At 55.6% G+C, this 26,646-nt stretch overlaps 7 protein-coding genes and 1 non-coding gene across 8 annotated transcripts; 3 read left to right on the forward strand and 5 right to left on the reverse strand.

Annotated features, from left to right (window-relative positions):
- Positions 1 to 2,094: 2,094 nt before the first annotated feature.
- COL26b_008768 (uncharacterized protein) lies at positions 2,095 to 2,767 on the forward strand (the record flags this gene model as incomplete). Its single annotated transcript, XM_053181517.1, has 2 exons — positions 2,095 to 2,383; positions 2,442 to 2,767. The coding sequence occupies 2 exons, from the start codon at positions 2,095 to 2,097 to the stop codon at positions 2,765 to 2,767; spliced, it is 615 nt and encodes a 204-aa protein (XP_053034528.1).
- A 946-nt stretch (positions 2,768 to 3,713) lies between these two features.
- COL26b_008769 (uncharacterized protein) lies at positions 3,714 to 6,128 on the reverse strand (the record flags this gene model as incomplete). The annotated part of the gene is made up of 1 exon (XM_053181518.1): positions 3,714 to 6,128. One exon carries the CDS (start codon positions 6,126 to 6,128, stop codon positions 3,714 to 3,716), a length of 2,415 nt encoding a protein of 804 aa, XP_053034529.1.
- Positions 6,129 to 9,417: 3,289 nt separating this feature from the next.
- Positions 9,418 to 10,410, forward strand: COL26b_008770 (uncharacterized protein; the record flags this gene model as incomplete). The annotated part of the gene is made up of 2 exons (XM_053181519.1): positions 9,418 to 9,884; positions 9,999 to 10,410. 2 exons carry the CDS (start codon positions 9,418 to 9,420, stop codon positions 10,408 to 10,410), a joined length of 879 nt encoding a protein of 292 aa, XP_053034530.1.
- Positions 10,411 to 10,669: 259 nt separating this feature from the next.
- COL26b_008771 (uncharacterized protein) lies at positions 10,670 to 11,245 on the reverse strand (the record flags this gene model as incomplete). Its single annotated transcript, XM_053181520.1, has 1 exon — positions 10,670 to 11,245. One exon carries the CDS (start codon positions 11,243 to 11,245, stop codon positions 10,670 to 10,672), a length of 576 nt encoding a protein of 191 aa, XP_053034531.1.
- Positions 11,246 to 12,471: 1,226 nt separating this feature from the next.
- Positions 12,472 to 13,819, reverse strand: COL26b_008772 (uncharacterized protein; the record flags this gene model as incomplete). The annotated part of the gene is made up of 2 exons (XM_053181521.1): positions 12,472 to 13,572; positions 13,631 to 13,819. The coding sequence occupies 2 exons, from the start codon at positions 13,817 to 13,819 to the stop codon at positions 12,472 to 12,474; spliced, it is 1,290 nt and encodes a 429-aa protein (XP_053034532.1).
- Positions 13,820 to 14,733: 914 nt separating this feature from the next.
- On the forward strand, positions 14,734 to 15,710 carry COL26b_008773 (uncharacterized protein; the record flags this gene model as incomplete). The annotated part of the gene is made up of 2 exons (XM_053181522.1): positions 14,734 to 15,347; positions 15,422 to 15,710. 2 exons carry the CDS (start codon positions 14,734 to 14,736, stop codon positions 15,708 to 15,710), a joined length of 903 nt encoding a protein of 300 aa, XP_053034533.1.
- Positions 15,711 to 22,099: 6,389 nt separating this feature from the next.
- Positions 22,100 to 22,181, reverse strand: COL26b_008774. Its single transcript has one exon. It is a non-coding gene; the product is annotated as a tRNA-Ser (tRNA).
- Positions 22,182 to 24,516: 2,335 nt separating this feature from the next.
- Positions 24,517 to 25,415, reverse strand: COL26b_008775 (uncharacterized protein; the record flags this gene model as incomplete). Its single annotated transcript, XM_053181523.1, has 2 exons — positions 24,517 to 24,570; positions 24,693 to 25,415. 2 exons carry the CDS (start codon positions 25,413 to 25,415, stop codon positions 24,517 to 24,519), a joined length of 777 nt encoding a protein of 258 aa, XP_053034534.1.
- Positions 25,416 to 26,646: the final 1,231 nt, after the last annotated feature.

Below are 26,646 nucleotides of genomic sequence, written 5' to 3' on the forward strand. Positions count from 1 at the left end.
AAACAGCCAAACAGTGGTCAATTTGCCAAGAATAGTTCACTCAAAATCTGAACGCAGGTCACATTGCGCGTACAACGAAAATGCTTCTGGCGAGGCGATGACTAGCATCTTGGCGCGTTGCGTGGACTGGCGGGGAAGATCAGCAGACCTGCAGCACCACGATCGACGAATCTCACGAGGCTCTTTGGAACTTGGAGAAGTTTCCACGCCTCTTTCAATCTCCACTAGATGACAAGATAAAAACAAAAGAAATGTCGCAGCTTCTTCATTGCCTGCCGAAAGTCAACTCGTTGAGTGTTATTTGCAGTGTCATCCACATGTTGGTGCAAATTTCAGCGTGCCAAGACATAAAGTGCATGTTGAAGGTCCTAAATTTAGCATCCGCACCTCCTGTCAAGCTTCACATACCCGGTCCAGCTGAGGAGAAGAGGCACAACAAAAAGGTCCGCCTGCCCGCCCCGCTGCGACGCTGTTCTCCAGCCTCCCTAGGCTGTGGGTGATTTTGGGGAGGGGCAACGGGAGAATCCAGTCAATTGCAACGCCTGGAAAGAACATTCTCTATCCGCTGCAACAAGCCGCTGCGTTGATTTGCCAAAAGCCCCCGGGGACAGGACGCGGTGTCGATCATCCGTAGGCCGGCGTCATCCGGTGGCACAGGGTACAAACCCCTCGCCCAGGGAAGCACCCTACCCAAGCTTTCCGCAGCACAGCGAACGAGAGTCGAGAGAATGTTGGGGCTTGCTCCATCTCCGCGGCCATGCGCCAAGAGGACAGTGTGAAACATGGACAGCTCACAATCAGATCTTTTTTTCCGGGCGGTGCGTGGCGGACACTGAGGCCGCTGTGAGATTGGGCCACGGCGAGAGAGATGCGTGTTCGCCGTGGCTCTGCTGGTCTTGGCGGGGATATGCCGGCGGCGAGTGGTTGTCGTCTCAAGTGATGGGCTGAACCTAAGTTTTTTTGGGTTGGATGACAGGCGCAAAACATGTTTCTTCATGATGGATTGCTGGAGCTGCTCTGCTGTCTTCCGTTCGTTTACGGCGACGCGATTGTCGCGGACGCGTGTTCCTGCATCTGGGCATTTGCCGTCTACCAGGTGACAGCAAGGAACGATTCTATTTTCCGACCATCTTGTATCGTTGTAATAGAGAGTATGTAAAATGTCTTGGCGCCTCCTGTCAGCCCTCCGGGGTCCTGTCCGGCACCCAGCCGGCATTACCCAGCCATGAGCGCTCAGGTTCCGGTCATCTCCGCGAAAACAATGCTGCCGACTGTGGCACGCGACACATTCCCTCTTTGGTCCTCCGCAAAGTGCTGCGCTGTAAAGACGGGTGCTACACTGTAAAAGACAGTATCCGTTCTCTACATACCGATCACTCTGTGTCAGTAATGTCTATCGCTGCCGCAAGGGGACAACTGGGGGTCCAGTGTATCGCATTAAGCTTTCCTGGGGATTCGGGGCTCTCGGGTGGGCAGCAACAAGCTTGAAAAGAAACGCGAAATTCGGGGCATCCGCAACATGGCCCAACAAGGTTGACGGGAGCACATAGGCAGTGTTTATCTTAGGTAATTGCACTCTCTACTGAATAACAACACTCTCTACAGTGGGTTTCACTTTCACGCAGCGAGAACTACCGGTACAACAGAATCATTACCTAGTATACCACAGCCGGGATGCTGAGTCGTCGATTGAGGCTGGGGCATCTGTGAGCGTTTCTTGGCTTTGCTCATCGGAACTCCACTTTTGAATAGCTGCAATTTTGAGTGGGAGGGCGCTGGATGGGCCAAGATGGAGACCGTCGACGCCAAGAAACCAACCAAGACCCAAGCCTCCAAGTGACGATGCGCGGCGGTCGCTGCCCGAGACATTGCTCTGCCGCCTGTGTTGTTTGATTTCCTTCTTTCCCCCCTGTGTTTGTGTTTCGAGAAGGCTTCATAGGAGAATTTGGATAAGGTTATATATCAAGCATCATCCCGCCCCTTGCTGGTTGGTTTTCCCTCATCATCATCAGTCTCATAGTCTCAAGCAAGCCTCACTTACACACATCCACACACCAAAGGTCTCACCCAGCACCACCAACAAACACCGCCAAGATGCACTTCTCCCACGTCGCCCTCTCCCTCGTCGCCGCCGCCTTCGTCCAGGCCGACCTCCAGCTCGACAGCGATGACATTCCCAGCCAGTGCCGCGCCGTCTGCAACCCCATCTACGAGCTCGGCCGCACCTGCGAGGTCGACGACGACCAGGTCACCGACGACCTGACCGAGGACCGCCTCGAGGCGCAGTGCGTCTGCACCAACTCCAGCATCAACGTCTCGTCCTACGCCGCCCTCTGCGCGAGCTGCATGGACCAGAACGTCACCGACCGCGACGATCTCGATGGTAAATTACTTCACTGTCTTTGAACCTTAGAAAGTGACTCCTCACACGAACATCATAGACATCAACGACATTCTGAGGACCTGCGGCTTCGCCAGCACGACGTACACCTCCACCGCGTCCTACGCCTCAACCACTCCCTCCGTCACGGCCACCCGGCCCACTGCTTCTTCGCAGCTGACGACCACCATCACGCCCGGCGCCGCCGGTGGCAGTGGATCCTCGCCGACGTCGTCCGGCAGCGGCAGCGGCAACAGCAACAGCAGCCCCACCACCACCAACGGCGGTTCCAGCAGCGCCACGCAGACCCCGAACGCCGCGGGCGTTGTCTCTCCTAAGGGCCTTGGTCTGATTGGTGCCGCTGCCGTTGGTGCCCTGCTTTTGTAAATGGGGGGTTTTGTCATGAGTTACTTGTTCTTCACGATGATATGTATTTGAAAGATTCTTTCTTTTTCTGGGGGGTTTTAGGGTTGTGGCGCTATGATGATACCTTAGCACTTACTGTCGCTTCTGATGATTTTACATGGTTTCGGTGATTCACCAGGGGTTGTTCCTCGGTTCACTGAGGAATAATAACGAATTTTTGAATCAATTTTTGAGTATGTCTCGGGTAAATCGATGTCTCTCTCGTGCGGTTTACCACCCGAGGTCTCGGTGCTGTCTTCTCGGCTGAGTCAATGCCGACATTTGATCCATCATCTATTCACCGAGCGATAACCTCATGATCGATGTCTCGGTCCTCCTGCAGTGAATCGCAAATAGATCTAGAAAACAAAAATTATATAAAAGAGGTTGTTGTTTAGCAGTCGAGCGACTCTTGCACATCATCGATAACGTCCAATTTCACTTCATCACCTACAAAGCTCGTCAACTTTCTCTTATGCGCCCCAACCCCAGCGCCAACTTATTACGCTCGCGAACGCTCTCAGGCCGCGAAATGAACGACATGAAATCTCAAGTAGGCACCACACCAAAGCTCTGCGGCTGCTTCTGCGGGTGCACGGCCAAGGTCTTCTTTGGCGAGGATAAATGCAATGGGTGCGCCAGGGGGTTCCACGACGATGGAAAGACGCCGCCTGGGGTGCCGAAGGTTGAAAAATAACGGCCACGACGGCGACGAGGATAGTCGGTAGTTGTCAAAAAGACACTTCTGCAGCGTACACGCGTTGATCATAGCCCATATTCCTCACAATCTTGAACTATGATATCGCAAGATGAGACAAGCCAAATGCCAAAGTAAAGTTTTGTTCTATTTAAAGGTATAATGTTCGAAAAGTGGTATCTCTGCAAACACAAACTACAAATGAAAAACAGTAACAGTCCTACTAACGCCTCATTCAACCTCCCTCCATCTCTTCTCCAGCTTTTCAATAATAAGCGCCTTCGACCCAGAAACCAACCCAGCCGCAAGTGATGCAGGCTGCTGACTCGCACCTGAAAACGCACCCTTGATCGAGATATCATGTACAATACCCGTCGGCGAGCCCGCAACATTCGACAACCGCCGTCTACCCAGCGCCATCTGCGCCTCGTCGATCGCCTCCCGAATCACAGGCACCGTCTCGACATACACCTCCCTCCTCTTCCTCGACGCCTTCAGCAACTCCGCCGGGTCCCCCTTCGCGCAAGCGTCCACGTAGAGCGCACGCATGCGCGGCGAGTACATCTCGCACATCAGACTCACGGGCGCGGTCTCCCCCTTCAGCTGCATGCGCGGCGCAAGCGCGGTCCCGCGCGCGAACTCGTGGTAGCACGCCGGGCAGATGGTGCACTCCTTCCAGCCGTACCAGCGCCGGTTCTGGGCGTCCTCGTCGCGAGGGCAGAGCGGCAGGCTCGCGAACTCGAGGGCATACGTCTCGAGCGGGCGCGTGTCGGCGATGAAGAAGCCCTCGAGGAGCTTGGCGAGGTAGGCCGCGAAGCGCGGGGAGGCGGCCGGGTTGAGTGCGCAGAGGTGCGTCGTGCCCGGGGCGACGCCGCACGTGGGCACGAGCGAGGCGGCGAGGCCGAGGGGCTCCGCGACGGTGGCCACGCAGGCGGCGCAGATGGAGAAGGACGGCGGGTGCGAGGGGAAGGTGTACCAGGTCCCGTCGCGGATGCCGGCCGGGGAGCAGAAGTCGGCGTGGACGGCGGTGTCGAGGGCCTTCCAGAAGATGGCGAAGTCGCGGGTCTCCTGGGCGCGGGACATGGCGATGCCGATGTTGAAGTGGCCGAGGGTGCAGTGGACCATGCTGCCGTAGCGGGAGGCGAGGTTGTCGCCGGCGGGCCGCCAGCGGTGTTCTTCGCCGGAGAGCAGGACGTGGTCGTGGTAGCAGGCGGCGCAGATGAGGACGCCCTTCATGCTGCCGGTGGAGGGGGTGAACCACTCGCGGGAGCCGACGGCGACCTTCTGGCGCTTGGCGCAGGGGGTGATGGCCATGCGAGAGGATGCGGCGGCGGTGAAGCCCTTCCAGTCGTGGGCCTCTGCGGCTTTGGTCTTGTAGATGTTGCGGATGTAGGGGATGGCGAGATCGCAGGCCCAGACGTCGGAGGCGGGCTGGGACGAGGCGGGTTCGAAGTTGGCGGCGCAGCGGAAGGGCTGGATGTGGTCTTCGTAGCAGGCGCGGCAGACGACCATGTTAGGGACGGCGTTGTTCTTGGGGCGGAGCCACTTGGTGCCCTCGGAGCCGGGGACGCCGGCGGTGCCGCGGCAGTCGGGGAGGGCGCTGCGGAGGCGGAGGTAGGCGGTGAGGTCGTCGATGCGGCCGGTGATGAGGGCCTGCTGGAGGAGGTGGTCCTTGACGCGGGGCTTGCTGAAGCGGCACGCGCGAGGCTTCTTGTCCTCGCAGAGCTTGCCGCGGAAGTCGTTCTCGAAGCGGGTGCCGAGGAGGTGGTCCTCGTAGCAGCGGGAGCAGATGGGGAAGTCGGGGGCGGTCGGGTGGGTGTACCATGTGGAGGGGAAGGTAACGGGGGTGTCGATGCAGGCGACGACGCCGCGGCCGCGCTTCCGGCTGGGAGGGGTGGCTCTGCGGGAGTTTGCGCGGGGACGGCTTGGCGAGGTGAGCGGTTCCTGGGGAGGGAGTGCGCGGGGAGTGAGGACGACTGGTTCCGGGGTTGGGTTGGTTGAGGGAGGGGTGAAGCAGGACGTGGTGCTGGCGGTGAAGTCGGGGGTGGAGACCTCCTCTCGGGGGGTGGACGGGACGGAGTAGATGGTAGACAGCATGGGCGAGGGTGCGAAGCGGAGGTTTTGGAGGGTTTCTTTGAGGTTGTCAATGTCGAAGTGGCCTGGACGCAGCTCTGTCTGGGACACGGTGGTCTGGCTCTTGGTCTTTGATGTAGTCGAGGTGGCAGAGGCGGAAGTAGACTTCTTCAGCTGGCTGGATGGGGCCGGTGCAACGGCGCCCTTAGGAAAGTAGCTCGGTTCATCGGTCTGCGGCGGTGTCGGGGGCGGCGGAGGGAAGCTCGTCAACGCGTTCGGCCCCGGACTGCGGAGGTTCGAGCGGGTGCCGTTGTTTCCTGCAGAAGACCCTGTGGCCGATCCCCGCGGCGCTGGTGAGCCTCCCTTAGCGGAGGCCGGTGCCGGGCTTGGTGGTGGCGGAAAGCTGGTGTAGCCGGGCGGGCTCGGGCGGTCGGTCCACTGTGGTACCGGCGCCTGCAGCAGGCTCTTTGCAGGGCGGACGGGCTTCGGCGCGGCGAAGGTCGGCTCCAAGGGCGGGGCCTTTTTGTCGGCGCCCTTCGGCGGGTGGGGCCGTAAGCTCCGGGTGGAGGACATGTTGCAGTGCAGCGCGGCTCAGAGTCGCAGCAGTCGCAGATTCAGGTCGAGTAACACTTTGATTCCCTTCGCAACCCCACAACGGACTTCTTCTTTGGGAGCTGCAAAGTGACGATGGCTTCAAACACTTCTTCTTTTTCTGGATGGGTGGGTGGGTGGTGCAGTGTGGGACGAGGTGAATGAAGACGGTAAGGACAGGCCGTTTAATCAATCAACACAACAATAAAAGAAAACCGCCGAAAAATGCAATCCAATGCCAAACCACAACAACAAAGCAAGGAAAGGTCTTGCGGGAGTGCATGCAACCTCTATCCGCATCCGGGACGTCGGTCATGTTTAAAGGCAAGACGTCAATCCCCAAGGGATGCGCAGGAAGGCGAGCAGACTGGCCTCGAGCTGGCTTAATTGGTGCCCGATGGACGGAATGCCGGGTCATCCGTGGAGACGATCCACACCACTTTACGCCCGACTCGCAGCGATCAGCCTGGAACCGGTGGCGGGCCGCGGGAAGGGAAGAGGGCAAGCATGGGCAGCACGAACTTGATGGCCTTTTGCAAAGATGTTCCCTGGATGCGACGACACGAGTAAACGATGCACCCCCGTCCGTCCAGCTTCTCTCATTTCCCGTGGGAAAAAAGACCTGCTTGTTTCTCTTGTTTATGCCCGGCAGATGATGTTTTCCTTCTGGAAGGTTGTACCGTGTTTTGCGCGCCGCCCGCGTTGGCATGTTTCTTCCTTTCCTGCAGCCTGCCGTGGCCTGCGTCGGGGAATTCTTTTCTGCCCTCCGCTGGCCTGGGCTTTTTTTCTTCTCTCCCAATTGACAAGGGCTCTGGCCTTGGAATGCAATGCCAAATGAGAGAGAATGGCTGCTTTGGGCTTTGACAGTTTGATTATCGGGCGCCAATACGGAAGGTGATGTTGTTGTTTTTCCTTGTTTTTTCCTTCCCGTGTTCTAGCCTTGAGCAGGGTCAGAATTTTCAAATTTCTCTGCCTCTCTTAGCTCGAACACACACAGACAAGACAGCCCCGAGGACGCGGGAATCCCGCCAGGACTCAGGACAGCTCCAGGAACGTGTGGCAGGTTGGGCTGCTCATCTCTTTCGCGCACTTCGTTCGCAGGGACACCGTTGGGACGAAAAGTTGAGATGAACGTTCCCACTCACTGAGTCGTAAACTCGAGGCGCTGGCCTGGTTTGACCATCTTTTCTTAGCCACAAACATAAACACCCACGCCGCAGCGTAATTCCCTACCTCCCTCACTTAAAAAGCACTTGCTCCCCCAAAACCTACTCCTCCCATACTGACTCGATTGTTTGGTTCCTTGGTCGCTGCTCCTTTCTCACCTTACCCTGCCGCAGCCTGGATCAAGTGACTCGGCCAACCAATATCTGTGAGGCTCTTGCTTGCAACGCCACCCTTTCCACCGCCCAGTGTGCGTTGCGTTGCGTTGTGTTGCGTTGCGCGGCGGGCGCGGGATCTGTGTGCGACGTGTAGCGCTGCAGCCGTTGGTGGGAAGGCGGAAGCGATCGAAGCGCATCATTAACACTCACACTCACACTTCCACTCACTCATTCACATGCCCACAGACACAGCAATCGCACAGTTGCAAGGCCAAGGAGAACGCTACTGGGGTCTGGACCGGATGCACAGCAAGGCCCATCCCGTGCGACGACGGGAAAGGGAAATGGACTCGCCAATTGTTCGGGGGCCTGGATCCGTAAGAAGATTCTCCGTACAGAAGGCCAGGATGAAGGGGGAGCAGATGGCAAAACCTCCGGCGCCAACAGACCCCAAACCCTCGCCTGCGCGAAAGGGCGATTCCTTCGCGTCGCGCTCCAGCGTCACCTTTCTCAATCTCGGAGGCGTCCCCCCCAAATCCAATGGCTGGGTGGCTTGCCGCACATGCGCCGTCGTTGTGTTGACTGCAACGGGCTGCTGCTCTAGTTTCTCAACCCTTGCGCTAAGACCCTTTTTTTTCGTCAGCGGGAGATGGGACCTTTCTTATCGTGGAAAAAATCCCGCCGAACGTATCGTTCCAGGGGGAGTCTGCCTCTTCGGTAGCGAATTGGTTGGTTGGGTGGTTTTTGTTTGGTCGAGTGACATCGCATCTCTTCAGGTGAGCCACGCTTGTTTAAGCCCAGATCTGTCTCGTCAGTTGAGGGGGGCGGGAAGAAATATGGCAAACAGACAATCAGATCTTCCATGTCTTGGGTCATCAGTGTCGATCCCCGTTGAACATCAATTGGAGAAAGAAACATCCAACCAACTGTCTTTTTTCTGCTCCAACCGCTCCATCCTGAACACAAGCACAGCAAAACCAACCAAAGGATCCTTCACCCAGAGTTTCCCCTTCAGGCTTCAGAGAGTCGCATTGCTAACATGATCCCTGCGGAACCCCCCAACGCCGTTCCATGGTGCCGATTGCTTGGACGTGCCAAAGCGGCTTAGTCCGTCACATCATCCCCCAGGCGCGGGAAATTATCACAACAGGGGCACCACCACTTTCAGCACTCTACGAGTCTTAAAACCCTCTGTTATGACACAAGAAGGGCCCCAGGGGACGAGGGGGGAGACGGCCACGCCAGGAAGAGAGTTCCGAACGGAGAAGGGATCATGGGTTGCGGTTGAAACTCTCTCTCAGTGCTCCCTCTCTGTCCGAGTCGCTGTCCACTCTTTTTCGTTTGCTTTACTGCCTCCCACACCCCGCAATCCCATCCATTCATTCATTCCCCTTCCATTCGTTCACTCATTCAGTCGTTCGTTTCCCATCACCGGCGTCACTCGTTTCGCTCCGGGGACTGGTTTTCTGAACGTTGAACGGGACAGCAGACTATTGGTTTGTAAAGGTATCGCGGCAGAGTCCCAGCGAACGCGCGCAATCGCATTGCTGCGCCTGGCCCCAAACACCTGTCCATCTGTATCCCGCCCCCAAATTACGATTTCGCAAATACGATCGGCACTCGCTTGGTAGCAACGCGAACAACCACGTCGCACTCACACAACACACGCTCGCTTATTTTTCACAAAATCAACTGTCTTACACGCTCTGGTTAGGCATCAACGAAGAGACAGAGGCTTAACGAAGAAAGGAAGGAGGGATTGCTTTCCGTGTTATCCCGGGAGGACCGAGATGATGGTGGCGCTGGAACGTTTGGCATAGCGAAAGAAGAAACCCAAGATTTCCCAGCCAGCTGGGACGCCAGCAAAACACACGCCCAAAAAGAGAGTTTGAAGGATTATTTCGATTGCTGCCCAAGTGCTGGAACAGAATCAACCAACAAAAGAAAAGATGAACGGGTTCAATTTCCCTCCGCCGCCCGACGAGCCCGTCCCCGTCGTCCCCCGCGACATCAAGGCCAAGCGCATCGTCCCGTCGCCCCGCAAAGCGCCCACCGTCCGGAGCGGCAAGGGCTCCATCTTCGGCAAGGCCTCGATCCCGTCTGTGTACTGGGCCGGCGACGACCCGACGCCGGGAGGCAACGAGGAGTACACCTTTTACCGCGAGGGCACCCCGCCGCCGAGCGAGAAGGGCGGCGGCCGCCAGCGCGGGCTGAGCCTATACGACCAGGAGAGGCGGGCCGCGCGCGGGCAGGATAGGAGGAACCGCAAGTGCTGCGGGCTGAGGATGTGGGTTTTCTGGCTGCTTGTTTGCCTGATCATCCTCGTGGTGCTCGGCGTAGGTGTTGGAGTCGGTGTTGGCGTGGGGTTGGGTGCGTCGAAGGCGAATCAGTCGGATGAGAGCGCGGCGCGGACAAGGTATGACCTTTTTGATGGATGATGAAGATGGATGTACTGACTGTGTATTAGTTCTGCGACACCTACACCAACGACTGGCGTTGCCGCCGCGTCCCCGACCACACCTCTATCCAGCCCAACAGCATCATCTCCCTCCGCGGCGTCAAGCGTATCAACGACGCCCGCCACTTCAACCAAGACGTCTTCTACTTCATCGTCATCACCAACCGCAACCTCCGGCCCCAACGCCTTGTGCCCCGATGCCGCCAACACGTTCTACAGCCCCGTCGGCTCGGACAAGCGGTTCCTGCGCGTCTGCGGCGTCGACTACTCGGGCGACAACGAGGCCATCGACATGTCCAACATGCTGGCCAGCAGCATGGGCGAGTGCATGGACATCTGCTCCAAGACGGCGCAGTGCACCGGCGCCGGCTGGGGGAATGTGACGACGGGCGAGGGAACGATGGAGCTGAGGTGTTGGTTGAAGCGGAATTTGCAGAGTTCGCATAGCGCGAAGGAGGGGTGGAATTTTGCCATCTTGCAGTGAGGGTGAAGGAAGTGTTCTTGTAGATATTTGGGAGTAATGATAATGTGTTGGCCATGTCAGGCTAACTTTGATACCATCTCTAAACATAACATGGGACCATGACCGTACAACTTTCATTGAGGCAGTGTAGATGAGACAACATGTATTCAGAAACGAGTAGTCGTATTAGTCCATAATAATTATTCATAACGCCTGTGCTGGTATAATGTCGTCCATGCCCATGTCCATCATGTATCCATACCTAATCCACCATATATGCTTAATTGATCGCAGCAACGACAAAGCCAGCCACGGCCGCAGCAGCCATAACAGCTCCCGTCTCCCTCGGGCCAGCCGCGTTGCCAGACCTACCACCTCCATCTCCATTTCCATTGCCAAGTCCACCTCCACTGCCGCCGCCAGGGTTCACCGGCCCAGCGCTGGTAATCTCCGCAACCAGCGAGCTGCACTGGCCTGTACCAAGCGGCAACACGGTCGCGACGCCCTGGACGTCGCTGCAGGCCTGCCAGACGGCGCGGAAGTCGCTCATATGCGCGTCCTTCCACGAGGTGAAGGACTTGGCGTAGGTCGAGTAGGCGGAGCCAATGGAGCCCGTGATGGTCGGGTCGGAGCACGGATCCGTCACGGAGGCCGACAAGGCGAGGTAGTTGGCGACGTCGACGGGGAGAGTGGGGGCCGCGTCGGTGATGCGCGGGAGGACGGCCGTGGCAACGGAGTTGCAGGAGGCGAGGTCGCGGCGGACGGGGGAGCCGATGTGCTCGGCGTTAGGGGCCGTCATAATCTCCAGCGAGGCAGCTGAGGCGCCGGCCGCGGCGAAGAGGATTGAGTAACGCATAGTGTGTAGTTGAAGAGGGGGTAGGTTGAGTGTGATGTGGTGTAGTTTGGCTTGTGTGAGATGGGTATCTCTTGTATTGATGGAGAGCGGAGATGGTGACAGGGGCAGTGGGACAGGTTGAGCCTGGCTTATTATGTCCCGGGCGGGTGTCCTGTGCAAGCACGGGTGAAGGCGTTGATGACGACGGGTCGCTCGATGATGGAGGAATGCGTCCTCAATGCGGCGAGGTCTGAGAGTGTAGAATGCAGCATGCACCCGTGTTGTTGGGACCTCGGGAGTTTTCTCACCATCCTATGTCGAGGGGAGAAACATGGGTGCCAAACAAGCTCGTGGGCTTACATCGTGGGGCGAGCTCCATGTTTCTCGTTTGTCTTCCCCCGGCTTGCCGCCCCCTGGCTTCGCTTAATGTGGCTGCCTAAGAAGCCCGCATGATGTTGTTCCAGATGGTGAAGAGAATCATCCTGCTATTCCTCTTGAATTGTTCATGGCGGTGGCTCACCACCCGTTGGCATCGTTTCAAAATCACATCACTCAAATCACCCGCAGAGCTAGTCGAAATCTCACGGGAGAGCGCCCCCTTCGCTCAGCCACCGCTATGCCGAGAGCGTGATGACGGGGGTGCTAGCGGCATAGGCTAAGAGAGCAAACTGATTGACTGAGCCTGTTCATTGGGCTCCCGCAAATGCCTTGCGTTAGGGGGGAAGGGGTTCAGACACTCCCGCATGTCGACGGGCCAAGGAGGGCTCAAATGGCAGCAATCCGAGCCCTGTAGGAGCGGCTTGACAGGCCTTCTCTTGGCGTTGGGCTACCGATCATTGGCAGATCCAGGTCATCGTTGGGGGATGTCTGTGGCCGCGGGCCTTTCCTTTTGACGATGCATGCATGATGGTCTTTGATGGCGGTCGATGTGTCAAATGTTTCGACAGGACCGTCACCTCGGGAAGAGGCAACCCATTCTTCTTCGTTTGCGTCTTCGTCATCATCCCTGCACGAGAAGGGGACTCGCGATGAACCGAACCGCGCCTTGCGCCGCACTCGCATTATTGAGCGAAGCACATGCTTCCATGTCGCCCAACTCAAAACTGTCTTCTCATCCGATGTTCGGCTTAAATGTGTAATGCCCTTTCCATTTCTTTGCTGGTATCTTGAGAGTTTCTGCACCCGAAATTGCTTTTGTTCATACGTCATTCTTGCTGCCCCCCATCCAAACAACCCGTGCCCCCATGTCAAAGTCCGTCCGACGCACCAAGCTCGTCCAGCTCTTTCGACCGCCGTTCTCTGTCTGCCACCGAGTGTCGCGCGTACGACTCAAACAGCCCCATGAAGGGGATGATCAGCAGGAAGATGGGCACCAGCTGGCTGAACATCAGGCTGTTCTCCTCGTCCTTCTCGTCCTGCTCCATCTCCGAGTGCCCGATGCGCCGGTCGTCGACCACGGCCTGGATCCCGAAGCTGAAGTACGCCATCAGCCCGACGATCGTCTCGACCTCGGACGCGAAGAAGTACCACACCCCGCGGAACGCCGCCTTGCACCACCGCCACGCCGTGTTCTCCGTCCACCGCGCGACGAAGACCGCCTCGGGCTGCAGTATGTTGAACTGCTGGGTCTGGTTGTCGATGAGCCGGCTCCGCACGTGGTCCATCCAGAAGATACGCCCCGTGCGCGAGCTCATGAAGATCCTGACGCCGTAGAAGTATCCCATCATCACCATGTTGACGATCATGAGGTTCGCCGGGTCGCCGCCCTTGGGTAGCCCCAGCGAGCACTTCATGGGACAGCGGAACTGGCCGGGCTCGTATATTTCGGCGTAACCACCAACGTACAGAGCGTAGAGCAGCAGCACAACCGTGGTGGCCATGAAGAAGATTCTCAACGCCCTCGCCATCCGCCGCGGCAGGACCATGTTCTGCTCGTTGTAGCGCTCCGGATGCGTGCGCTTGACGCTGTCGCGCATGCTCGTGATGACGAGCAGCGAGAAGAGGTGCGTGTTCGAGCAGAACCACGCGAGGTCGGTGACGATCATGAAGTGGTACGTGGATATCGTCCCCTCGAAGAGCTGCTTCATCCCGGCCACGAGGATGGCCATGCCGGTGACGAGCTGCAGGTCGCTCAGCGTGTTGACGAGGTCGTAGGCGACGAGGGCCTGCAGGTCTGGGTTCATGTGCAGCCGGTGCATGAGGTTGCGCGCGGGGGCAGAGACGTGTTTTCGGAAGAAGCGGTCGAGCGGGTTCATTGTCTGGCGCTCCTCGTTCGTGCGGCCGATTACGAGGCAGAATATTGTTGTTAAGAGGGTCACGAAGGCTGTGAAAACGAAAGCGAAGATGACCTGGTGCGCGATGGGGGTCAGTGGAGAAGAGATGCGTGCAAGGGATTTGAGGACTTACCCCCCGGCCGGCGATGTCTGGCTCAGCCGTCATCCGCGGACAACTGCAGAAGCCAAAGTAGCTGCAGTCGAAGTCATTGGCGTCGATGTTGTAGGTCACATTGTCTCCCTGGTTGATGCAGTCGATCAAGGCCTCGGGGTAGGCGTAATTCTTGGCCCGCGAGAATGCATGTTCTCCAACAATGGGCATGGTGATTTCTATCCGACTCCTTGACACCGAACTATTCGTTTCTTGCAAACACTCGGTGGAAAGCTGGTGGTCAGCATGGAAACATTTGTATGAGACGAGGGGTTCTGTATTTATTGAAGCAGGTCATCATGGCTAGATAAGCTGGTCTGGACCCAGAGACCTATCCCAAAGAACTTGATCGGGAGCCCAATCTGGCATGGAGCCGGCTTCGGAATGTTTTGCCCAAGCCACCGCCAACCTCATTACGAGCTTGACGACACAAAGAAACAGCTTCCCAAATATCGGGCCCCATGATTCGTCCATTTCAAATATCAACTGACTTAGGTCCTTGGCAGACGATGCCAATCCCGCCGTTTTCACGGGCACCCAAAAGCCATCCACGTGAAGGACTCCAAGGCACGTCAAGCTGCGGCTGACTTCCGAGGCCATCAAGCTCCGGTCGTCTTCCGGACCCCACCAGGCCGCTTTAGACCGCCCCGACCGGGCGCCCACGCTCCGGAACCCCCACCTTAGCTCCGGACGTTTCCCGCGTCTCAAAACTCAATCAGAATCAGAGTTCCCAGCCCGCCAGACTGTCGGATCCGTCGGGCTCACGAGCCATATGAAGCGGGTTTGAGCTGAACTCTCCTAAATCTAGATCCCATCTTGGCGGACAGCTCCCGCCAATAGTGAGCTTGGGGAGAGAATGCCGAAAGGCAAAGGAGCTGTTGAAGCCCGGAATTGATAAGTGATCCTGGGTGGGATTGGGCGAGACTTCATCAGCTTCCAACTCAATCTCGCCGAGAGGTGACAGCTTCGGGGCGAGCCCGGCAGAGTGAGCGATTATAAGTTCAGTCTAGAGGCAGGCTTACTCCCCGGGCGAAGGTGCGCAAACGTAACACTGGCAACTACATAGAAACCAAACCAAAGCAAACATGGCCGCCGTTTCCCGCCCGCACTTCGACTCCGGCCTTAAACGCTGGAACCCCGACGACGACAGCATCTACGTCCTCAACCGCGGCGACGTCGCCAAAGAGCGCGCGCGCCTCGAGTACAACCACCACAAGATCTGGCTGCCTCTCTGCGGCGGCCTCTGCCCGCCGCAGATCCTCGCGCACCTGCGCCAGCTCCCGGCGCCGCGGGTCGCCGAGCTCGCGACCGGCACGGGCATCTGGCTGCGCGACATGGCGGCGCAGCTGCCCTCGACGGCGGAGCTGCGCGGCATCGATATGGACACGACCAAGTTCCCGCCCGCGTCGGAGCTGCCGAAGAACATGACGATGATGCAGCACAACGCGCTGAAACCGTTTCCGAAGGAGATGCACGGGACGTTTGACATGGTGCACGTGAGACTAATATCGTTGGGGATGAAGAAGGATGACTGGGCAGTTGTGGCGAAGCATTTGTATGCGTTACTGAGGCCGGGTGGCTATTTGCACTGGGAGGAGGTGGGGGATTCTGTGTGGAGGGTTATTCCGCCCAGCAAGGCTTTTGACGAGTGGATGAGGATTGGGACGTTGTGGTCCATGAAGGTCGGACGAGATCCTTTGTAAGTTGTCCTCTGAACATCTCCCTCGGTTCTGGGATGCCATAATTCTGTCGGTTTGACTAACTATCATGCAGCATGCCCGCCCGTCTGCCGCTCGTCGTCCAAGACGCAGGGTTTGTGGACGTGGACGAGAAGATTTTCAACTCCTTCGGCACCAGGGACATGCTGCGCGAGCCGATGCTCAAGATCTCCAAAGAGCTGGTCCGGCCGGTGATGCTCTGCGTGCTCGAGGACGGCGGGCTGGAGACGATGCAGTCTGAGAAGGACATTGACAGGCTGCAAGAGGAGATCCGTCGTGATGTTGAGGAGAATGGGGTCAAGTTTGGGTTTTACTACAGTTGGGTCTGGGCGCGGCATCCCTGAACTAGACGATGGACAGAGATGCTGGTGCATGTCGAGCCTTGCTCGAGACGAGTCGGAGAGGAGACGCTGACAAGTAGGACGTAGCTTGTAAACACAGGTCTAGAACATTTGATCACGGCGTGCTTGCCAGGATATTGTCCATCTGTGTTGGCTGTGCATTGCGGAGCGATCTAACAGCACTGTGTTCATGACTGGATCATGACAAGAACGGCTCCTGGGCACCAGATACTGCTGCGTCACGCAGACCTGTCTAGAACGGAGAGACTATCCACAGCTCACGCCGGCGTTTCGGTCTCGACTGCGTCGCTCGCGATCGCCTACCCCGCGGGGGATGGTTCAGCGGAGGTGGGGACCGTGGGGTTGATGACGGCAAGAATGTGGTCCCATGTGGATGCTGACGAACAAGACTCGACCCCGCGCCGTCACCGCAGGTCTCGACTTGGCGATGCATCAGTGCACGCCGTCATCTGATGTTGAAGGTAAGATGGCCCAGTCGCGGATGGCGCGGTGCTCCGTTCGGGGAAATGGATCGCGGGGTAGTCCCTGGCGGAGAGATGGGGTGGACAGAGGACCTGTTCGAAGATGTTGTTAGCTTCGTCTGTGATACCGGGGAGGCGGGGACGTAGAACAGCAGATGATGAATTCGAATAATCCAGCAAACGGCTATCAAGGCGAAACCAAGGGTCCATCGCTCAAGCCGAGAACGCACAGGGCTCATGCCAGAAGCCAAAGCTCAAGATGCATCATGGGTCCCTCAACAGCCTCTGCAGGGACACCTCGACAAAGGATCGTCCTCTTCATGTGGAACTTCGACTCCTACAGGATCCAGACTTTTTCGACGTTGCAGTGAAGTGGCAAGCATTTCTAAGATGCGTGTGCTTCGATCGTTGACGGCGTGGTTCACATCTGTGCAACGGGAGCATGAATGAGATTGGCACAGTGATGACCGTCTCTCGTGGGTAACACTCATTTCGCAACACCATGGAGCACAAGCGAACAAAATCGGGTTGATAATTGAAGTCAATTGATCTGTTCTGCTTCGAAATATCCTCCGCACCCGCAGTCTGGCTGTACTCTGCCTGGCTGCTCATAAAGACAACGGTCCTGTGAATGGTCATGTCAGTTTATATTCGACACGAGTGCGACAATTCATTCAAATGAGAGTTGAGGCCAGGTGTCAGGCTCTAGGTTTTGATCTCAAAGATCCAGATGTAGGCTGGATCTCGACGTCTAATTAAATTTGAGAAAACATCACGCGAGGCAGGAAGGTGAAGTGAGAAACGGGAAGGGAAGTTGGCTTACCTGGTCCGCGATGCCATCGCGTGAAACGGCCGAGGCTCGACGCGTTCTCTGTTCCTTCCACATGGTTGGTGCCAGAGATGCTGCAATTAGTATGACAGCTCGTGTCGAACGAGTAGATGCATCGCTTCCATGCGAAAACCAAGCTTGCCGGCCGCTCCTCAGGTCTTTCGCTGAGAGAGCCTCATGACAGCTCTTGCGACCAAATTTTGGTGGTGATGCAGAAGGGAGGTTGCCGAAATTTTTCGAGACTCAATCCGGCTAGGCGCGTGTTATATACCGCGCACGTGCTGAGGGCACGATTGGCCAAGCCCCCAAGCCACCCATGATATTCTTTTATCCAGGGCCCCACATCGCGACCTCTCAACTGTCTAAGCGGTAGAGTGTTGTAAAAGGTACTCCTTACACCGGAAGGCGGAGTTTGCAGACGAACATGGCATTGTGACCTGTAAAGATGAATGTTAGTCCAGCATTCTTAGAAGTTTCAATTGGCAAACTGAAGGGGAGATGGAGGGTTTCAGAACAATTTAAAAAGAAATCATGGTCGCTTCGCACCAGCGATCAGCATCGCGAGAAGTTTGTCATCACAACAGAGGCTTGGCAGGAATGGGAACAATGAGAAATGGGAACTTGCCTGTTGCAAATCCGGCAACCTGTGCCTTTTTGAGTGCAACATTACGCTTCTGGAGTCAACCTCACCATGGCAGCTGGCTTACGGCGCGACGCGTGATGGGATGGAGCCCTCGAACTCGCCTGAGACGTCGCGGTATCAAGGGCTCATCGGCGAAACGGCAGCCTTCGACGATGAGGATCAGCCCCGATGGCATCCAGAAGACTTTCTCTGTTAAAATGGTCAGACGATGCAGAGATCTAGATGGTAGGACTGTTGGTCGGGGCAAGCGTGACTGTTCAGACACCGGAAATTGTAATCATCCTGCTTTCCAAGCAGGTTTCAGGGCACCACTGCCGGGTTGTCATCATGACAGAATCGTCATGGTAAAAGCTCAAGAAGAACAAGCGTGCTTACGGTGCAAATAGCTGTCGGGAGGTAGCATTTCTCGCATTTGAGCCGGGGTGGTACTGGTTGGCAGGAGCGACCAAAGGACCTGCCACAGGCGGTAGATGATGGTAAGAATCTGTGACATGGCACTTCCTGGTTAGCCAGAGTTCGAGAGAAATGTCCATGGGAATTGTATGAAAGAGGAAAGCGCTGTTCAGACACGAGGGGGATCAATCATCCTGCCCTCCCAAGCATAGATCAGACCACCAGTACTCGACGATGTCATCACTACAGCAATCGGCGATCCCAGTGTTGAGCAGGAGAAGGTACATACCATGGCGATCGTGCTGGCATCTAAGCCGAGCCGTTTTGCAACGCTACGATGATGTGATAGGTGGCGGTCAACAAATCTGGTTTTGAGGGCGCGGTTGTCGAAAGGTTGGTCGAAGAAGCAAGAGCACTCGGTCGACGTGAGCGAGGACGAGATCGATCCTAAAACCTCAAGATCGTCAGTGGAAAGAACTCTTTTGGGGTGAAAATCAGATCGTGGGAGAGAAAGCGGAAGGTCAGTCGTATGATGGAAGGTCCGCACCGACCGCTAACGCAGCCTCGGATTTGGAATGAGAAAGTATCATCATCGCGCGAGGGAAGATTCGGGAAGGAAAATAGCCGGGCTACTTACGAAGTTGATGACGACGTGATTCCGTTGTTGACGCTGCATATGTCTGATGAGCCGAAGGCTGGTGATGCAAAGTTTAGTGGAAGATGGAATATGGAGGTGAGGGGGAGAGGGAGATTTGTAATTGCAATAAAGTGGAAGTGGAAGAAAAGGATGTAGTTGGGCCTTGGTATAAATGTTCAGGGACACAAAAGATCCTTCAAGCGTGGGATAAAGACTTAGGGCGAGGGCTCAGTCTGCTCAGAAGGCAAGAGAAACTCCCAGAGCACTGACACGACTGCTTGATACCCTCGTGAAGACTATCATGGGAGTATGGGGTAAGAATATAACGTCGGCTGTGTTCTCAACGACATCTGGGCATTGCAAGCGCGTAGAGATGGTTGAGCGCACCCGCATCTCATGCAAGTCTGACAGAACAATGTATCAAGTGTATTCAGTAGGGACTACATAAGTCTAGCTTGGAAGTCGCAAAGACATGGTCAAAAAGATTCAGAGGGGCTCTTTTACCTAAGAACTTGCATTCTCCCATTCTATTTTCAATCACAGATACGAAAGAAGGGAAGCTAAATAACTTCACAAAGTAAACGTGCAAAGCCCCTACAATTTATTCTTTCGAAGATACCGGATAGGAGCAAGTGCCAGCCTTTTTTCTTTCAGCGCTTTTCTTTAGAATTCTGTCCCATGTCGGACTTTTTGGCCTCCTGATCCACATAGCTCTCTGTGTTTGACACTTGTTTTATGAGACTCGTTTATCAAGGGAGCAACTTGAATCCAGTGACACAGTAGCATATGTTATATGTGGTTTCCAAACAACAGAGAACGAGGATAAATGAACGCTATTACAGCCCTGTTGCAGTTATATGGCTGGCCATGGACGCCCCGATCCTTCGGTGGTCACTGTTGTGTCCCGAAAGCCTCCCCTGCTCGGAAATCAAGTACAATCAACCCCAGAATATGGCGCTAGTGTAAACTCCACTTGCGTGGCGGTGAAGACTCGGCTAGCGATGGCCATTCGAATCGTACCATTGGCATCCGTTGTGATATAGAAGAACCTGGTGTATGTTGCGGCATTCTGCCCATCATTGCCGGTTGCTGAGCAGGCAAGCGTTGCACCAGAAACAAGGCCGGAAGAGCTCGTTTGGCAAGTTAGAGGAGCCAACGTAAGTGCAGCGACCTGAGCTGGTGAAAACCCATTCAGGGGCCTCGTATCCATGGCGAAAGGCGCAGCTAGAGCAACTGTTTGGCCGGTACTCTCAAAGACCTGGCCAGTGGTGAGGTTTATGTCGAACAATGCAGCTGGTGTGGCGTCATTCCCGGCTTTCAGAACAAAGCGATTCGTGCCAAGAGTCACTTTGTAACCCTGTAGAGACGCTGGGCTCGTCACTTTGAGGCATACGTTTTGGGCGGGTATTATAGTGGAAGTAGGAGCTGCGCGTGTTAGCTTGTCTTCAACCTGAAAGGCGTGCTTTGGAGAAGGACATACCCGTGGTCGAACTAGAGGTTGTAGTACTTGACTGTGTCGATGTGGTACTGGTTCCAGAGCTGCTTGATATGCTGCTGGTGCTCGTTGACATGCCGCTAGTGCTGGAGGATGGTTTGCTCTGGGTGCTTGATGTGGACGAGACAACGCTGGTAGCCGTGGTGTGCGAGGCAGTACTGGTACTGGTTGAGGACAGACCACTGTTGGTTCTGGTGGAAGTTGAAGAAGAGCCGCTCGCACTACTACTAGTGACCGTACTAGGCTCACTTGTGGAGCTATCAGCTGACGAAGCGGCCAGGGAGGATCCTATCGTGGAAGATGTTGATGGATTTGCTGTGGGAAGTGATGTTGGACTAGTCATGGATGTCTGTGTTGACGATGTTCTCGTAGCGATATTCAAACTGGTGGACTCTGTAGTAATGCCTGTGTTACTTCCTGTTTCACTGCCTGTATTTGTGATTTGTGAAGTTCTTGTAGTAAATGAAGTACCGGAAGATTCAGAAGGAAATGCCGTCGAGCTGGTGGTCGGTGTTTTAGCAGACGATGGCGCAGTAGAACTGGTGATTGTGAATGTATTCACCGAGTTCTGCGTAGTCGGGGTTGTGCTCAAGCTCAGGGATCCAATGCCCAACGTGGAGGTTGATGTGAAGCTTTGAGGCTGAGCACTTGTTTGTGAGTCTACAATTCTTGTAGAAGCAACCGTCGAGGTGTTCGAAAACAATGGACTTGATGATCTGGAGCTCGTTACGACTGAGGATGGTGTGCTTGGATCAGATGAGGGCTGCGTCGAAGATATCGATGCCACAGGGGTCTGTGAGTTGGCGTTGGATGTCTGGAATGATGGCTGTCCTGGGTTGCTCGTTGTAGAACTGGGGGTTTGAGGAGATGCAGTGGCTACACCAGTTTCCGGACTCAGCTGAGATGGACGACTAGTAGCCGCTGAAGATATTGATGGAGTGACAGCATTGCTGCTCCAAACCATCGGTGTAGGTATCCCCGAACTGGTGGTCGGAGAAGCCACTGATGGGAAGGAGTTTGGCGAAGAGATAATCGTGTTGCGCGAAGACACCGATGGAAATGTTTCCGAAATAGTGGCTGGAGGAACGGAGCTAGTGAAGTCCATGATGGTCAAGACGAATTGCAAGACGGGCACAGGAGACTCGACACCGGCCGTAGCTTGACGCTTGAACATCGGCACATGGCTTGAGTGGAAGGCATTACCGGAGTGCCGCTTGAGCCCATTGTCTTTTCGGAAACAGGATCAATAATTCAAGTTTACTAGTACACACTCCCTCAAAACCCGGACTGAACGTACCTTGATATACACCGTCGTCGGTGGCATGCGCGAACGGAAGGCTTAGAATGCATGCTGCAAAAGCCACGGCTGATACCATCGCTTGTAATGCAACGAGCTGAAGCATGCGCTAAGAAAACTTTGATCTTGAACCCAGATTCGCGAACCAAGCTAGTGGGTATACTACGAGCTTAAATCTTCGTTTGTCCGTATTTGAGAGACATTGTGTTGGCAGGTTGCCATGTTGTGGCAGGCTCAGGAATTTACAATCACCCTTCTGACTTGAAGACAAGCCATGTCTTAGTCAATTGTACTAACAACCAGTAAATACCATCAGAAGTACAGCGTCTCCAGAAAACATGTCTCACCGAAGGAATGAATATTCGGTAAGTTAACTGGCCAAGTTTTCCAAAGTCACGACGAAATGCGGGCTTACGGCGAAGGTGCCGGCCGTCACTGAAGAATTCCTTCCTTAGAGGAACTCAGATTTTCATACATAGAGACAGGCACCTACGTTCGGCTTTTCAATCTGTCTAGAATCTTGAAACTTGAGGGACGATTGGGGTGCAAAAGATCATTACAAAAAGTATCCTTGCCACAAATTCGATTGCTCTTCGACGAAGCTACAAAAGGAATTCGACGTTGGCCTGATTCGAACAGACGCTCCCGAAGGAACAAGATTTCTAGTCTTGCGCATTAGACCACTCTGCCACAACGCCAGAAGATCCCTGTTGCTTAATGCATCCAGGGGTGGAGATGGTAAACAGTTGGCCAGATTGCCGTCAAGATCCATAGAGCGGGGGCCCTCCGACTCGCCGCTACCAGTTTTCGCCATTCTGCCCGACGGAAACCGGCGAACGATGAGGCAAACCTGTGAGACACACAGCCGGAATTCGTTTTCCTGTGCATAATTGGTAATCCAGGCCGGTCAAAGGGTCTTGAGATGTTAGAGAATAGGAAGGGAATTGAACACGTTCCTTGTCCTGGGCTTCACCAAGTTACCTTTCGCAGAGATGGGCTTGAGAGTAAGATGTACCAAATCAATCTTGGTATAGCACGTCAACGGCCGTCATTAATGCTCTCGTATGCTGCAACAACTTCTGCGGCAGATGAAGGATGAACGCAATTCGTAGCGTCGAGGGCTCACGCACCTGCATGTACTCCTTTCCTGCTGGTGACTAACGAGCGGCCGGGGTGCGTCTGCATGTTTCTAAAGATGACTTGTCCGCATAGGTCACAGAATGTCGTCGTTGACACGGGAGTACAAGCAGTAATGCCGGTTGATCCATGTCGTGATTGATCGACGTCCGGGTTTCTTGTCCAGACTCTCGGGTTTTTGATCCGATCCATGGTTCAGACCCGCGACACACTCTTTTCAGGTACCGTGAATACAACTTATTCAAGATCGTCATAATGAAGAGGCAGGCAGACTCTGCCGACAACCGCGTATTCGTTCTTCCAGGCTGGGAAGTTTGACCCTGTCGCTAGAGATTTGGTGCCGACGGTTAGGCGGGCGAGTTGCTCGACGTTAAGTTCAGAAGGGGCAACGTTGGCGCTCACAGCGTCAAGCTGGTGTTTCTTGTGGCAAACTTTGTCATCGCTGTTCGGTGATATTGACTCATGCTCTATCCCGCCGGCGATATGAGCCAGGGCGTCTTAAGAAGATGTTTCCGTTTCGTTTCTTGAGAAAGGCGCCGACTTCTGGTTCAAATGGAGTTGCCAGGTCTCAACAGCCTCCCGGCTGAAATGGATGGCGAATAACTGCGATCTTAATCCGTCGTCCGCAGCTTCCGATCTACCGTCCGATGTTATCGCGGCGTTGCCTCCAGACGAAGTAAGCTCGCCCGTGTGCGCCGCCCAGGCGGGTGTCGGGTGATCCGGTTGCAAAAAAACGTCCGTCAGCCCAAAGTCCATGTTGTAGGGCTGGGCCAGCTGACTCGGCGCGACGGGCAGATGAAGGGACGACGACCGGACGCCGATGAGCGAGTCCATTCAGATCCCGCGGCGTTTGCAAAGGACGCCGCTGTTGGCTGTCCTGATTATCCTGCGGCATCGGCGGCCGCTGCTGTGCCTGGATGTGGAGCGAGGGGATGCCTGCCGTCCGGTCTTTGGAAGGTTGCGTCGCCGCAGTCTCCGATGTTGTTTCGTTTCGGACGACGCAGTGACGGGCTCAAGGTGCGCGCACCGGAGACAGCAATTGCTTCCGTTCCCGCCGTATCCGCCGCCACCGCTATGAGCCGCCATCAATCGCTATGAACTTTTGGTGGAGGACTCGGATTGACGAATGCGACGCAGTTGGTGAGCGTAGCACCGGGCGCTGACGGATCGCTACAGGGGTGGAGGGGTCTGCTTGGGCTCTGAGGTTACAACTGGCGAAGACATTTGCAGCCTTTGTGGATAAATGATCGTTCGCTTCACGGGTGGATGAGCCGATCCTAGGATGTTAGCTGAACAACATAAGAGACGGACTCTTCTGGCTTAGCTGCCGTTAACGACGTCGTTGAGAAAAGAGACGACGACTAGAGTAGTTCGGACTTGGTGTCGTGCATTGGACAATCTGATGAGTTGCTAAGGTTCAGTTCCTACACGTGTAGTGAACAATGGTGGTGGGATGGAAGATGGGATGTTATTCTCGACGAGGCACATTGCGTGATGATTATGTTCAGCTGACAAATTGCGCAATAGGACCGCCTTCTAAGGCCTTGCCTTCAGACGAAGGATACGAGCATTCGCGAGGCCGTTGGGCTGCTCGGAGAGTGCCTTTCGTCCAAAATTCCCCGCATAAGCCAAGATCTTCATGTACCGGAACATCACGTTTCACGTCACGCCTCACATCGTTACGGTGTGTAGACAGAAGGTGGCAGTCAAGTATTGGGCGAAGAATAAGTATTGAACATTGAATGGTATGAACTTTGTACAAGAACATTGCAAATCCCAGATTGCGGGGTCAAGCCCTTTTTGAAACTTTCAGGTCTGGTTTCCAAGTCATCTCGTCTCAAGGCTGACCGGGTATCAGATGCGACTCCGACGTCTCTCTAAACTCTATTTTCCTGTTTAGAAGCGCTTGCGAAGAGCCCGCTTCGAGCTGCGGCGCTTGTTGCAGGAGGACTGTTTGTCAAGGTTTCGTGGTCAGCACAACGAACTCTTTTGAACTTTCTTAACGGTTTCAATCCGAACTCTAAGAGCAGAGCCTCGCACATATGGGACGTTAAAGGATTGGAATGACTTACGGCAGGGGCGGAAGGAGTGGCGCTGGGGGTGGCAGCGGACTCGTCAGAGGCACCAGAGTTGCCAGAGGCCGGGGTGGAGGGGGTGGCGCTGGGAGTAGCAACGGTGGCGAGGGTGGTGGGAGCCGCGGAAGCAGCGGGGGTGGTAGAGCCAGAAGAGCCGGAGCCGGAGGTGAAGTCGACGCAAGACATGTAGGTCTGGCCGGCCTCAGCAGAGTCCCACCACCACTGGAGAACGCAGTTGCCGGCGGTGCCGCAGTTGGAGGGGAGGGAGTCAGGGAGAGTGACGGAGAAGGCGGTGTTGTTGGCAGCGACACCGGTCTTGGTGGAGGCGTAGTTGGTGAAGGAGATCAGGGGCTCGCCAATGACGGAGTTGGAGGTGGTGTCGACGACGGAGACGTTGGCAACTCCGGTGTGGGGAGCGCGGATCTCAACCTTGAAGTCGACGGTCTCACCAGGGGAGTAGCTCTGGACGTTGGTGTTGTCGGCGAACTTGTAACCCTTGCAGAGGGCGAGCTCGCACTTGGAGGCGTCGAGGCTGCTGCCGGCCTGCTGGGCGAGGCCCTGGATGTTGCCGTACGGGTCGGACTGCTCGGTGTTCCACATGGTGGTGCCGCAAGCCTCCTTGAAGGCATCACCAGCGACACGGGGAGTGGGCGAGGTGACCTTGCCGTGAGCCGAGACGGCGGCGACGAAAGAGAGAACGGTGACGATCTTGGACTGCATCTTGAAAGATTTCGGTGTTGATGAATTCGACGAAAGGAAGGTTGCTGTTGTTTCAAAAAAGGGAGTGAGAGACTGGGATTTGTCTTGCGATGTTGTAAAAAGCTCAAAAAGAGTGGCTTGTGGCTAGCACAGCTGTAAAGAGAGTGTGAAAGAATGAACGTGAATGGAATTTGACCGGATGGAATGAGACGCAGAGTTCAGATAGAAAGACGAGCAGAAAACCGGTGTGGCATGAGTAGGATCTTATACGGATGGATGGTGAGCAAACCCATCGCACCCCTATGCGAGCGGTCGTCGTCACTGCGCTGGTGTCATGGGCGGCCCAGTCCGGACCCAGCCAGGGATCGGGATCCAATCTATTCGTGACGGCCTGTAGCGATAAAAGCTTTCAGGGGATAGGAACTCATAGAGAGGAGCGGACGAGGGACGGAAAGCCCAGGCCAGCGCTTGACCAGGCACGAAAGAAGAAAGACAGGCACACACCCTCGAGGGGCTGCTCACCGCGTGGTCCAACAGCCTTCCAAGAAGTTCTGGAGACTCAGACACCCCAATTGCTCCCAGACTCGCGCAGATGCGATCCATCCGTGGTCCTGGAACATTGGACATGGCAGACCAACAACCCCGGACACCATCCGACCGAGGGAATACCAGCGATTGGCCCAGGCGCGGACAGGGCTCCCGTCTTTGGCTGTAGTCGCCCATTTGTTTAATTTGAGTGAGGCTAGGTGGGCTCCTGTTGGACCGAGTCTTGCCCGTCTTTGGTCGGTGTCCCTGCGCAGACGCCCACGAGGCGTCCGTCATGATATGATCCCTGCCCGTCCTGCTCCTGACTGGGGTCGCTGAAACGGTACCATCACGCATCTTTCAGGCGGCTCCGCCGAGTGACCCCCACCAACACATCCTTTTCGCGCTGCCTCGTCCGTCTCCAAGTCCCCATCGTGCCGGCTGAGCCTACTTCTTACTCCATCCCATCGTCGGTCCTCGGCTTTCTCATCTTCGATGACCTTGCGATGGAGATTTGACGCCTGGGAACTCCTTGACGGAAGTAAATGGTCGGTCGGACGTTGAAGGGAAGATGCTGCCAGTGCGGGTGACAGATCATGTTTGTTGCATCCACGTTCATCATCTGGAAATTTGGGTTGCCGTAATCGTCTGTTTCAAGAAGTTTCTCCCTTGGGACGCACATTCAGGAGTGACGTGAGTCGCTTATTCGTACCCGCTGGCTTGCCCA

Source organism: Colletotrichum chrysophilum (genome assembly GCF_026319265.1).
Source record: "Colletotrichum chrysophilum strain AFK26 chromosome Unknown scaffold_79, whole genome shotgun sequence".
Taxonomy (NCBI): Eukaryota; Fungi; Ascomycota; class Sordariomycetes; order Glomerellales; family Glomerellaceae; genus Colletotrichum; species Colletotrichum chrysophilum.